This window comes from Beta vulgaris, chromosome 6, assembly GCF_026745355.1.
Source record: "Beta vulgaris subsp. vulgaris cultivar EL10 chromosome 6, EL10.2, whole genome shotgun sequence".
Classification (NCBI taxonomy): domain Eukaryota; kingdom Viridiplantae; phylum Streptophyta; class Magnoliopsida; order Caryophyllales; family Amaranthaceae; genus Beta; species Beta vulgaris.
Genome location: NC_079207.1, coordinates 40,667,504 through 40,682,307, shown reverse-complemented (window position 1 = coordinate 40,682,307; position 14,804 = coordinate 40,667,504). Strand labels below are relative to the sequence as shown.

Below are 14,804 nucleotides of genomic sequence, written 5' to 3'. Positions count from 1 at the left end.
TTAATATTTTAACAAAAATTTTAATATTTTAGTTAAAATTTTGGAAATTTTAACATTCTCGCTCAAAATTCTTTTACTTGGTGCCAAATTTAAAGTTACGCTCCACAAGGCCAAAGTGAGAACTAAAAACTAAAAAAGAAAAAAGTTACTTTAACCTTTCTGTATTTTGCAATGTATATAACTTATTGTGTGAAATGGATGTAATGATTACTATTTTTCAAATATCAAAATTCAATAATCAAAAGACATTGTGAAGGTAAATCGGAAAAAAAAAGAATTGTTATAGTATTATATAAGAATCGGCAGGACTGGACTGAATTCGGATTTAAGAACAAAGTTTCAGACTAGACAAGACTGGAATCAAAAAAAAGTGTGGACTGGATCTCGACTCAATTTCTCCATCCCAAAAACTTAAGACTCAATTTGAATTTGGCGAATTCCAAACTAGTCCGATTCAATTACACCCATACCCAAAACTATACGTTTGAAGTAATTAGACACATTTAAAACTTCTCATGTAGGAGATAAAACTTTTCCACATCCTAATAAGTAGTTTTAATAGAACAAGTTTATTCCTATTTTCACTTGCATTACAAGGCATATGTTAAAATAGTAATACCCCGACGCTTTCTGAGTCGAGCCTATCATCACCAGTGTGCATATAGGGTCTACAACAGACCTGACAAACCAATATAAATTCTTCTGGCGTATAATAGCCTCACTCATGTGCACTCTAAGAATTTCTCAAGACGTCACCCACTATAAGACACGGTCAAGCATACTTAACTTTCAGAGTAACTTAGAAAATGAGCCCACTAAAGAAAAATGATATTATTGGTATAAAGATCATATTAAATCCCTTTTAAAGCAATCATAAAAGGTATTATAAACATGAATTGCCACTAATCCAAGTCATTAAACTACAATAAAAAAAAATCATTTCGTGACAAGAATGGTGAAACAACCATAATATAGATATATAAATGTTAAATGGGGAGGGTTATGGGGCCTAGGTATGACAAAAGAAAAAACTCGTGGACTGAAATTTCTTAAGTGTAGGTATATAGAGTTTAGTTTTTTTTTTAGTAACTAAACACAAACACATAACTGGAAGCAAACCTAGCACAATTCACCCCTCCTTGCTTTTACAGCAAGATTATGGGCTCCTTGCACCAGATCCCTATCAACCTTACAAAATTCATAAAATAAGAAATTCAACGCAAAGACGAAATATCTGTTATAATGCTAGAAATATCTAAGTTCGTTTTGTTCTTCTTGATGCCCTGGAATAACAATCTTGAATTTTTGATAATCTTGACATATGCCTATAACCTTTTTCCCTGGTTTCCTCTATTCCCTTGAGAAATGCAAACCCTTTAAATTGTAATGCAGTTGTAGCAAACACTTTGTCATTCCCTTGAAATTGAACCTATCCACCAATTGCCCCTACCCACCCAACTCCTACATCAAACTACCCTTTACCATTCACTTTCCATGCACCATCAACTTTTACAATAAACACCTCCTCTCCTACTTGGCCAAAAAATTTAGAATTAGTATCCAAGGTTACCCCTATTGTATTCTTGTACTTACGGCTCATCCTCTATAACTTCCTTCCCTTTAGTTCCTTCATCCCTCATTCCCCACCCCTCAAAATCTTCATTGGATCAATTCTGTATTTCGAAAATGCCGCATTATTCCTATGCAACTAGATCAACCAGAGAGTTGCGGCAACACACAGAACTCAATACATATCGTTCTCATCCACCTTCTAAAAATATTTAAATAGGTTAACCAATTAATCACCAAATGAGATACTACAGTCATTGCCCACATTGAGCCCAAGAAGTGATCCCCTCCATACGTGATGAGCAATCTCACAATCCGTAAATAGATAAGCCTCTATCTCCCCCTTTTTCCCACACAGGTAACAACCAGCTGAGGCCCTAATGCCTCTTCACCTTAAATTTACGCAAGTAGCTGAGGCTTTATGAAGTAGTCTCCATATAAATTTTTTCCAGTTAGGCGGGATATCAAAGCCCCAAAACTTCCTCCAAAATCTACAATCCCCAATAGGTACATTCGAATCACTTTTTTGCTCCATCAGAAAGGAGTAGACATCCTTTAATTTGTATAAACATTCGTATTGCACGAATGAGCCTATAGATACCTATCCTCAACATTTTCTTTAGGAATATGAGTTATTAAATTCCTATAGTACCTTTAATCCATTTATCTTGCATAACACATTTATTTACTCCATCGCTAATCATTCTTACAAATCCACCCATATAATCCTTAACTGCGCAAAACATACCCCTAAGACCCCACATGATGACAATGACAGCCTCCTCCCACTCACTCCACGAACCAATGAGGATCCAATAAACTTGGATTGATATACTTGGGAAACTAATTAATAAATTCGGATTATTTCCAATTTAAACCGTCTACTTAACCAAGAGTGCTTTATTTGTTGAAACAATCGACATTTATGATCCCAGGCCTCCCATCCCTTTAGGCATCTCGATGACTTCTCTTCTTTTCCTCGAAATAGGGCAATAGTACTCCTTCAAAAATTTCTCCAAAGGAAGTCTGACAACATGACATTCATCTCACCCACGATACTTTTAGGGATCAGGCTGATAGATAAGACATGTTGGCATAGTGACGCTATAAGTATCGTTAATCAAAAGAATTCAACAATGGTAAGATATTACTACATTCTTTCAGTCACCAATCTTCTTTCGGGCTTTTTCTAAGATGTGCATAAATTTTGTACAACTCCACCCATCTACCTCATGTTGCATCCCAAATACTTCCCCAACTCATCAGCTGACGGCGTTCCAACAATACTACGCATAAATCTTCTGAATCTCTAAGGGGTATTCGGAAAGAACTTAATCAAAGATTTATTATAATTAATAAACTCTCCTAATATAATACCAAACTTATGCAAGACATCATTCACTTCCTCACAGGATTGGGGAGTGGCTTTAAAAAACAATAATGACTCATCTGCAAAACAAAACCAAAATGCGAAATTGAAGGGGTAGCTCTTGAGATTTTGACACCTTAAAATCTACCCTCTTCCTCTGCTTTGCTAATCATTCTAGACAACACCTTCATGATTAGAATTAAAAAGTATGATGACATCTGATCTCCTTTCTTCAACCCGCATGTAGGCATAAATCTCTAAGATGGTTCTCTATTCACTAGAATAGCATATGACTGGGGATGACAACATGTCAGACTTGGACTGGACTATGCATAAACCGACTCCGACCCTCCAAGAAGTCGAATTTACAATTTGAGTCCGAGTACGACTCCGACATATGACTTTGAAAATTTGACTGTGATCCGACTTAAAATCTGGACATCCGACTCCGAATTGAATCTGAATTAAAATCTGAACATTCGACTCCAAACCCAAGCCGACTTATTTTTCTGCCCATAAATCATATTAGAAAATTCTTTTATAATAAAATAATTTAATTACTACAATTTTTTTCTAATAATCATATGGTAATCTTATATAGTACAAATAATCTAAATATTACTATTATTTTAACAATCTTTTTTTCAATGGGAAATTCTTATATAATAAAATTGGCTGAAAGTCGAAGTCAAGTTATACATAAATAATACATTAACATAAATAAGAAAAAAGGATTAACTAACTTAAAGTCGGAGTCGGATTTGGATGGATTATTTTATGAGATCCGATTCCGACCCTCTTCCAAATGGTAGTCTGACTTTTTAGACGTAGTCGGAATCAACTTATTTTTTGTCGGAGTCGACTCAAATTTTTTCTTTCGAATTAGAGCAGAGTTGGGTTGGATCCGGACTGGATAGTAATCCCTACGACCCTACATATGACATAATGGTTACACATTGCATAAGCCACTGTCTACAATTGTCCCAAAAACCCATCTTTCATAACAACCAATCAAGAAACCTCAAATTAACCTTATTATATGTCTTGTACATATCTAGTTTCAAAACAACCAAGAAATCCTTACCACCCTTCTTCTTACTTATTTTCATCATTACCTCATGGGCGATGAAACAGTTATCAGCTAACAATATCCTTGCTGCAAAAGCATTCCGAGTAGATGAAATAATTACCTTTAATATTGATTTGAGCCTATTTGTGATAACCTTTGAAACAATTTTATAGACGATATTACATAGACTAATAGGCCTAAACTTGGCAGCTTCCTCTGGCCTCTCTACCTTTGGAATTAAGCAGATTCGTGAAATTTCATTCTTTCAAGAGAAAACCTTTATCAAAAAAATATTTCACTAACTCAAACACATATTCTCCAATCCTTGGCCAGAATTTATTATAAAAGACAACAGGGATTCCGTCCGGCTCTAGGCTCTAGTGCTTTTGAACCCGACATTTGAAATATTGCATGTTTATCTTCCTTTCTACTCACTTCCTTCTGTACATTTCTAATATGGTCCAGATACAACACTGGAATTAAATTATCACCTTCCCTCTGGACTTCCCATTTACCATGCATCACCCTATCACACTAAAAAATACCTCTAAAGTGCTCAACAACAACTTGTCGTATATCCTCCTTGCTCGATTTCCATTCTCCTTGCTTATTCTTGACCATTAGAATCTCATTCCTTCTCCTCATAACATTAGCCTTAAGGAAAAACCACCTTGTGTTAGTAGCCTGAAAAAGTACCATTTTACCTTTGCTCGCTATTGCCAATACTCAACCTGCATTTCAACCCTCTCACTAGTAGAATAATTAATTATTGATGTTGCTGAATTGTTGCGGTTTTTACCCATACGTAGCAATAAATCACGTCAAAAGAAAAGGAAAAATCAAAAATTAACCTATTGGTGCGGTTGTGGCTGGATACCACAACAATAGATTTCAACGGAAATTTTCAAAAATGTTTGACATGTTTTACCAAATCTATTGATGTGGTTCCCACCCAAAACTGCAGCAATAGATTATTATAATTTTTTTTAATACTATTTGAACCTAATGTTGCGGTTCCTATAAAAATCGCAGCAATAGACTTTTAAAAAATATAAAAGGCGCTAGCTAGGTTTTCCTTCTCCCTCATTCTCCAAAGCTTAGGCGCTCATCTATCTTATTCTTCTCCCTCCTCTATCCTTCTTATCCCTTCTCTCTCAGTCTCCTTCTTACGGATGCTTCCTCTCACATTCGTTCTTCTCTCACATTCATTCTTCCTCTCACATTCGTTCTTCCTCTCACATTTTAGGGTGCTTCCACTTCTCCACGTCACTGTTCTTCCTCTCTCACTTCAGATCTCACTCTTTCCCTCTCTGACTTCGGATCTCACTCTTCTCCCTCTCTCACTCCTATCACTTCAGATCTAGAAACGAAAATCACTTATTCACGACTTCATCTAACATCTCGATAGCAAATCTGGACTTCATCATGACGCATGAAAATCACTTCAGATATGGAATCTCGATCTAAACAAGCGAAAATCTGCATCGATCACAAGAAATCGGCCTGTGCTAACGGAATTGTCGAGGGATCCACCGCTGACGATTCGCGTATGGTTGCAAGGAGGAAGATCTCACTGGCCATTCAGATTTGTTCGTTGCGACTCTTACGATATTGTGCGCCATCCGAATTTGTTCTTGTTTTCTTTATCTTTTGTTTTTCTCTCTTATGTGGTTAATTTTAATTTTATTTATTATATTTAATGGCTAGGGTGGTGATATTTTAGCTTTTTTTAGGATTTTTTTCAATTTTGTTTGTTAAGAATCATTATAATGTTAGGGTTTCTGATTTTTTTTGTTATTTTTTCATACTTTTCTTTTGTATTTTTTTTAATATATGTTGGGTTTTTTTTTTTTTTTTGCATAATTTATGTTTTTGTATAAGCATTTTTTGTCATTACCTTTAATTTGTGTGTTTTATTTTCTTTTTACATGTTCTTCCTTTCAAATTTGATGGCAAAGGGTAAAAAAAAAAGAAATTACCTGTACCGGTACCTATATATTGTTGCGGGTCCTATGCAAATAGGTTTCTTTTTTTTTTATCAAAAAACATACCTATTGATGCGGTTTTGGGTAATAATCGCAGCAATAGGTTGCTCTATCACTATGGTTAAAAACCACAGCTATAGGTAATTAACTAACTATTGTTGCGCCCTTAATTACTACCCGACCAAAATCGCAGCATTAGGCCACTTTATGACCACCAAAATTAACATTTATTCTATAGTGTCTCCAATTGATCCTTACCGACTTTTCCTTCAGCATCACCAAATCTATTCCGATCCTGGTCTAGCTCATTTATGCATACTTGAGATTTATCATACCTGTTAAGCATGTCATCCTATAAAAAGTGATGCTTTAATTAGGATTCTTTGCATCACTTAAACAACCTAAACCGAGCATTTGCATACTTTCTCGATACTTTGAACATTAGTGATCCCTTTACCTCCTCGTTCCAATTCAGATCCACTAAGTCCATCACTTCATGTAAATACAAACACCAAGCTTCAACCCTAATTGGTCTATGGTATGAAACCAAAATCGAAAGATTAGACACCATTGCTTCAGGATACTGCTGAATCCAACTATTTGAGCCATACGCTCTATCTAACCGTTCATATATTCTAGCCTCCCCCAACTTATTATTACACCAAGTGTATTGCGAACCATGAAATTGAACTTCCATAACACCCATATCCATCCTCTAATTTGAATAAAATGAGGAGAATGGTGAGCAGTGAATGAGCTAAAGTAATTAAGTGATACTAAATTGGACCCAAAAAAACATGACCAACCATTATCCAACTTGTTTGGATCCATTTATCATAGGTTATGAGTATAATCCATAATCAACTCAATGTTAGAGATAAATCCGACCCATACATTTGAATTGCCAGCTTTTAAAAAACCCAGAAGCGCTATTAAAAGTTCTTCCCTCCGGTAATTGAACAGGACCACATTATTGGCGCTTATATGCACTATGCACAGATTTGTCTCATTTTGTATATATGTGGTTCGTGTTTCTTGTTTATCTTGTGTAGGTACGTTTGGCCAATATCTAAAACCATGCAAATGTGCGAACCAAATAAAAGGTCATATCCACTCACAGCACAAAATTTAAAATACTAATGCATTGTGCCTAGCACAATCAAGAAGGCTAACTAGAGTTCCTGTTAATCTATGTTGTCTAAACATTTTCTTTCACCTCAAAATTGCGGGTAAAGAAAGATCCTTAACATACCAAAAAAATAACTCCAAAAAGTAACTTTAGTTACATCTTCACACATCTAAAATAAGTGTAAATACTTGCTAATTCATTTTCAGAAAAAACATGTAATTTTTCATAAACAAGAAAGTTTATCACTTCAACAAATGCATACCCGTATCGAATTCAGGTAAGAGTACGAGTAACACATCCTAATTACTATATGATATAACTAGTGAATAATAGTAGATATTAACCGAGCTTTGTACGTACCTGAAAGCCGTCGAGGGGGGTGTCGTAGTGAGTGGGATGGTTGATTCTCTCCTTGATGATGTCTTGGAGATGTTTGGAATAGGCACTCATTAAATCTGCTTTTATTGGAGGTTTGGTTAATACCAAAGAAACCCTGGCTTGTCTATTAGCATACTTGCGAGCGGCTTTGTCACATAATTCTTCAACCTCAAGAGAGGTGAACCCTCCGCTTTTTGTAAAAAATTTAAGACCATTTCTTGTGTATGGTAAATGCGACGCTGTCATCTGCAATACAAACATGATTTTAAATAATATTGCATAAATCAATCGTTAGAAATGAAATGGATATAATTGCAGTTACCATTATAGAACCATCATAAGAAAAAGCAGGCAAAACAGTGCTCATAAAACAAGCGGGTGTAGTTGCAAGTCCCATGTCAATAGGTACGCAACCAGCCTTAGAGAGACCAGCAAATACAGCTGCGCTCAATACGGCACCTGATATTCGAGGATCTCGTCCTAGGGATACCGTAACATCTTTAGCCTTCTCATGATCATCTCTCAATTTTGCTATCAACCACTCGCCGAAACTCTCCGCAATGGCCTCCACAGCAGGCGGCGTGAGGTCGACAGTACGACCCTTTTCACCCTCCAATGCCACCCCTCGAACGTCTGAACCATTCTGAAGCCTCTTGATTTTTTCTATCTCGTCGTCGTTGGTTATTATGACATCTTGAGTCGTGCTTGAAGATCTTACGAAGATGGTATTGCTTCTAGTGGAAAAGGGACCGCAGCTGAGGTTTAGTGTACTTTGGAATGATTTTCTCTCTTGCGGCCATCTGAATTTAGCTTTATTAACATTGTGATTTAGTATGAAAGTTGAAGATGTACAGGCCATGGATTCAGATTTGAGGAGAATATGTTATTGGGTAAGCCACTTTGGAAGATAAAATGCTATGATACACATTAATATCTTTCAAGAATGAATTGAACCACAAGTCCGCAACCCTACAATATTTGAGTTACTCTCTGGGCTATACTATATAAATATCTGCAGGTAAACTGACAAAAATTGCAGATTTTTTGCTCTCTCCACACCTATACGGACCTGTAAACTCAGCTTTCTCTTGTTTTATATTTTCTTTTTTTCTTACTTTGTTATGTTTGACATATTCTTTCAAAATATATATATACTTCCTCCGTTCCAATTTGATTGTGACACTTTTTTTTCACAACTCCCCATACAAAACATGAGGAGGGGTATTAAGAAAGGTTAAGCAAAAGTGATTAGAAGGGATGGGGACCACTTCACAAGGGGTAAAGAGGAAGAGAGGAGAGAGCAGGGACCCACGTGAGTTTGGAACCTGTAATTTCTTTGCAAATCATGCAACAATAACCATATATGAAACAAAAATAATGTTGAAACTAAAGAATGTAATGTAACTTATCATTTCATGTAGTAGAGTACATTATATATAAATATAAATATATATATATATATATATATATATATATATATATATATATATACACACACACACACACACAATGGCTAAGCTATAATAGGAAGCAAATAATAACCTACTGCAATATACTATACAAGATAGGAAAAACAAGATTACAAAGATAATACATAATATATGATAAGATAAACAAAGATGCTGAGTATCAAGATAAGATCAAGAGGAGATGTTGAGCTGATCTCCAATATGCCCTCGCAAGACGGACGGTGAGTCGGCAAGTCCCATCTTGGACAGTAAAGCATCAAGCCGAGGGCGAGATAATGGTTTAGTTAGGAAGTCAGCAAGCTGATCTCGTGTAGGTACATGAGTAACACGAAGAGTATCATGTTGAACTTGCTCACGGATGAAGTAAAAAGCTATGGCAAGGTGTTTCATTTTGCAGTGAAAAACAGGATTTGCACTGAGATAAGTTGCTAAGATTATCACAATAAATAACAGGAATGTGAAAGAGTGTAACACCCATTACAGTGAGTAAGTTATGGACCCATAAAAGTTCACCGGCAGTAGAAGAAACCGCTCGGTACTCGGCTTCGGTTGAAGATTTAGCTATGGATTTTTGTTTCTTAGAACACCAAGTAATAGGATTTCGGCCAAGGAACACAACATAGCCCATAGTAGAAGTATAGTCATCATGATCACCAGCCCAATCGGCGTCGGAAAAGGCATGAAGAGTGGAGGGTGAGTCTCGAAAAATATTAATACCTTTGTCTAGAGTGTCGTTTAAGTACCGTAAGAGATGTTTAAGAGCGACCCAATGATCTGAGGTTGGGCGATGCATAAACTGGGTATGGACATCGGGCCGAGTAAGTGTAAGGTATTGGAGGCTGCAAACAGCAGCCCTATAGTCCTTCGGTTCTTCAAGGGGGATACCTAAACCAAGAGTGAGATGTTGAGTAGTGATGATGGGTGTAGGGGCAGATTTAGAATCAAGCATTCCCATCTTGTTTAGTAAGTCAATAATGTAGCATTGTTGACTTAGAAAAAGACCATGAGAAGTAGGCATGACTTCCACACCAAGAAAGTATGAGAGATCACCAAGGTCCTTTAAAGCAAATCTGTGAGCAAAGGTCTTAATAACATATCAAGGTGAGTAGGGTTAGGACCAGTAATAATTATATCATCCACGTACACAATAAGATAAATAGGAGTAGTAGGATGATGATGGATAATTAAAGAAGTATCTGACACACAACGCTTGAAACCTTGACCAACAAGATAGTTGGTGAGTTCAGTATACCAAGCTCAGGGAGCTTGTTTGAGACCATAAATAACTTTTTTGAGTTTGCACACATGAGATGGAAATTTGGAATCAATAAAACCGGGAGGTTGAGCCATATATACTTCTTCGTGAAGAGTACCTTGTAGAAAAGCATTATTGATGTCAAGCTGACGAAGAGACCAATTTTGAGTAACAGCAAGACATAGAAGAGTACGTATAGTAGCAGGTGTGACAACAGGACTGAAAGTTTCTGTATAATCAATGTCAGGCCTTTGTTGAAAACCTTTGCTACTAGGCGAGCTTTGTAGCGCTCAATGACACCATGTTTAGTATATTTGATTCGAAAAACCTATTTGCATTTAACAATATTACGAGCAGTATCTGAAGATACTAAATCTCACGTGCCAAGGGTATGAAGAGAAGAAAGTTCCTCTTCCATGGCTTGATGCCAATGAGGGTCTTTAAGGGCTTGATGAATAGTTTTCGGGACAGTAGGTTTGGAACTAGTGAGAGTGGTGTGAACAAATTTGGGATTGGGCTTAAATATGTTATTCTTGGATCGGGTGACAATACTTGATGGTGGAAAAGTGGAGTCAGATGTTGGGTTGGGAGGAATTATGAGAGAGGAAGATGAGAGATGGGCCGTAGTAGTGGAGGGGGAGTTAGGGGCGCTAGTAATATTAGGAGAGGGAATTGTGCCTGCATGAGGAGAAGGAGGGTGCGGTGAAGTGGGGCGCACAGAAGGAGAAGTGGAGGGAGAAGTTGGGCCAGCAACAAAAGGTGGAGTTGGGCCAGGAGAAGATAATAAGGAGGGAGGTGTGCACTACAAGAAAAGGCCCAGTCAACGACCGCTTAAAGCCGTCGCTGATTCTCTTAAAGCCGTCGCTAATATAAATACCGACGGCCAACGATCGCTAACCAACTGACGTTGCAGTTTTGGTCGTTGAATTAGCAAATAGCGACCGTTTGGCCGTCGGTGATGGATCAACGACAGTTTTCTACGTCTAATTGGCTAGCCATCGTTAAGAATTTAGCACCTACGGTTTGGAGCCGTCGGTGTATCAACGACGGTGTGGGACCGTTGGTAAGTAGACGACACTTTGAAGCTGCCGTTGTTTCACCGACGGCTCTTAACCGTCGCGGATATCCTTAAGCCGTCGTTGCTCTGTACTTCCTTGGCAGTCATTGCTCTCTTGTTCAACGACTGGTAAGCCGTCGTTGGTTCAAGTTTAGCCGTCATTATTTTTATTAATTATATTAAATAATTTAATAATGTTTTCCAAAATTATACTTAAACCTATACTGCACGCCAACATCGACATATACTACATTAAACATGTTCCTGCGTCGCCTCCATCGCATTCTATATTTTAAACTAAAGAAATATGCAACTTAAAAATGAAATAGATTAGATTTATGTACACAAAATACATCCCAATGTCGGGAAATTTAGACACTAAATGTCTATAATTAAACAAACTACCTTAATACGCAAAATAAATCCCGGTGTCAGGAAATCGAGTAAAAGTGGAGTTCCAAAAAAATATACCGAGACACCTAAAAAAAAAACTAGATATATGCCGATAAATATAGACACTAAGTGCATATATAAAATTAGACTAAGTATGAACAAACTATAAGTTAGTAATCTAGCTAGTTGTCAAAACCAAATAAACTACACTGTGGTTGGGTGTCTGTGTAGTGCCGCCACCACCAAACCCCGGGTCATCCTCTGGTCTGCGTTGTGGAGAGGCCCTGTGTTGCAACCTGAGAACAAGTGACCAAAATTAGTCATGTTCCGCATCATTTCCTGCACGAGGGCCCGGTTTGACTATTCCTGACGTGCTGCAACCTTTGCCTCCACTTCTACCATCCGTGCAGCGACCTTGGCCTCCACCTGCGCCTCTAGCTGAGAAAACATCAATGGCTCATATGGTTGTGAAGAGCCATCTCCTCCTCGCCCAGATGAAGAGTTGTAGTACAAATAATCTCCCTGACCTAACCCCTGCACTTTTCTTCTGTTCCTCCCACCAACTGTCTCCCAATACAACAAATCAGGGTTTGGCTGTGACCCTTGAGTGCTACAATCATCCAGCTTCTTGTTGTATGTCTCCTGCATTTGGTTAAATAATATACTCTTATGCACGCATATTCAAACAATATGGTTTAAAATGAGCAAAAACAACTTATATTTGGTTCTAACTTGCCTATATTTTGTTATTTCAAAAAAAAAACTACAATCAAACACATTTAACTAACTATATATAGGATGTTTGAGGTGTTTTTGATTCAAACTAAGTTAAAACTACTCAAGTTCATTCATTTTCAAGCAATAGGGCCTAAAATGAGCTAAATGACCTATATTTGGTTCTAACTTGCCTATATTTTGTTATTTCAATAAAAACTACAACATAACACATTTAACTAAGTATATATAGGATGTTTGAGGTGTTTATGATTCAAACTAAGTTCAAGTTCATTCATTTTCAAGCAATAGGGCCTAAAATGAGCTAAATGGTCCATATTTGGTTCTAAGTTGCCTATATTTTGTTATTTCAATAAAAACTACAACCTAACACATTTAACTAAGTATATATATGATGTTTGAGGTGTTTTGATTCAAACTAAGTTAAAACTACTCAAGTTCTTCATTTTCAAGCAATAGGGTCTAAAATGAGCTAAATGACCTATATTTGGTTCTAACTTGCCTATATTTTGTTCTTTCAATAAAAACAACAACCTAACACATTTAACTAAGTATATATAGGATGTTTGAGGTGCTTATGATTCAAACTAAGTTAAAACTACTCAAGTTCATTCATTTTCAAGCAATAGGGCCTAAAATGAGCTAAATGGTCTATATTTGGTTCTAACTTGCCTATATTTTGTTATTTCAATAAAAACTACAACCTAACACATTTAACTAAGTATATATAGGATGTTTGAGGTGTTTATGATTCAAACTAAGTTAAAACTACTCAAGTTCATTCATTTTCAAGCAATAGGGCCTAAAATGAGCTAAATGGCCTGTATTTGGTTCGAACTTGCCTATATTTTTTCTTTCAATAAAAACTACAACCTAACACATTTAACTAAGTATATATAGGATGTTTGAGTTTTATGATTCAAACTAAGTTAAAACTACTCAAATTCATTCATTTTCAAGCAATATGGCCTAAAATGAGCTAAATGACCTATATTTGGTTCTAACTTGCCTATATTTCGTAATTTCAATAAAAACTACAATCTAACACATTTAACTAAGTATATATAAGATGTGAGGTATTTATGTTTCAAACTAACTTAAAACTACTCAAATTCATTCATTTTCAAGCAATATGGCCTAAAATGAGCTAAATGACCTACATTTGGTTCTAACTTGCCTATATTTTGTAATTCCAATCAAAACTACAATCTAACACATTTAACTAAGTATATATATGATGTTTGAGGTGTTTATGATTCAAACTAACTTAAAACTACTCAAGTTCATTCATTTTGCAAATAAAATAGCCTATAATGACTTAATAAATATATGTTTAAAGGTATGTACCGAAATTTGTTTTGCTCTCTTGTTTGCTGCAATTTCTCCTTTTCCAGCAACAGTTTTGAAATGAGTCTTCAAGAACAACTCGGGGGCGGTAGGGAGTACTCCTCCTCTACTCTTTGCCTGTACACATTGTTGAACATAGACTTTATTTTTTACATATACAGAAAAAATCATAAACACCTTGCCTTTGTCCTAAACACAACCCACCATTGAGCACGATCTCTTTTCAAGCTTGGGTACGGTGCGAAGTATACTTGGCTAACCTGGAATGATAGCACAAAGGGATCAAACTTGGGGTATTTCTTGGTATGGTTGACTTCAACTAGCTTGTATTGATCGATATTCATTCCCCTGACATTGTCCATCCAATTGCACTTGAATAAAATTGTGTTATATTGCCTAAGTGCACCAGTAAACTTCAATTCTATAACATCATCTAGAATCCCAAAGAAATCACTCCCTCCGTCATTAGACACACACACTCCATAATTCATGGTGGACTTGTGTTTGCTTGATCCTTGTGTTTGGAAATTGTATCCATTAACATAGTATCCATTCCAAGTGCGAACTAATGTCGAAGGACCCATTGCTAAAGCAAACAGTACATCATCATTTGGTTTGTCTTGAATAACCTATTAAAATAATTCATATGTTAGATACAACTTTGTATCAATCGAGTTTTAATAGTTACACAAACTCACTTTCGATCTAAACCAATCAAGGTATTCTGCTTCATGTTGCACCCACACATCTTCTGCACGTAAAGTAGGTCGAATTTGAAGAATGTGGTCCTCGAAACCCCTTACAATCATAACAATTGTCAATGTCTAAATTGAAATAAAATTCAAATTTGTAAATAGTATGATTAATAACAAGTGTTTTACTTTTCAAATTCTTGTAAGATGCCTGTATTTGCTAACACATATAGGTGTGCACGTTGAAGTTCTGCTTCAGTTAAAAATCGTTTTCCACCTGCGTTGACGGCCGACCACAATCAACTCAAATGTTCTGGGACATTTTCATCGAGCATCCTATCAACTTCATCAGTGACA

The 14,804-nt window shown here is 36.4% G+C and overlaps 1 protein-coding gene across 2 annotated transcripts in view; it reads right to left on the bottom strand.

The window, feature by feature from the left end:
- LOC104896793 (hypothetical protein) overlaps positions 1–8,535 on the bottom strand; it is a 28,312-nt gene extending 19,777 nt beyond the window's left edge. Inside the window, exons 1-2 of one of the 2 annotated variants that reach the window (XR_008969712.1) lie at positions 7,822–8,535; positions 7,482–7,745 (exon numbers count right to left, since the gene is read on the bottom strand). Coding sequence is in view for 1 of the 2 variants with exons in the window: in XM_010683584.3 (XP_010681886.2) it covers positions 7,482–7,745; positions 7,822–8,358 (801 nt within the window). In the remaining variant the exon portion in view is untranslated. The remainder of the gene's footprint in view (positions 1–7,481; positions 7,746–7,821) is intronic. The other variant, XM_010683584.3, reaches the window with a different exon arrangement.
- Positions 8,536–14,804: the final 6,269 nt, after the last annotated feature.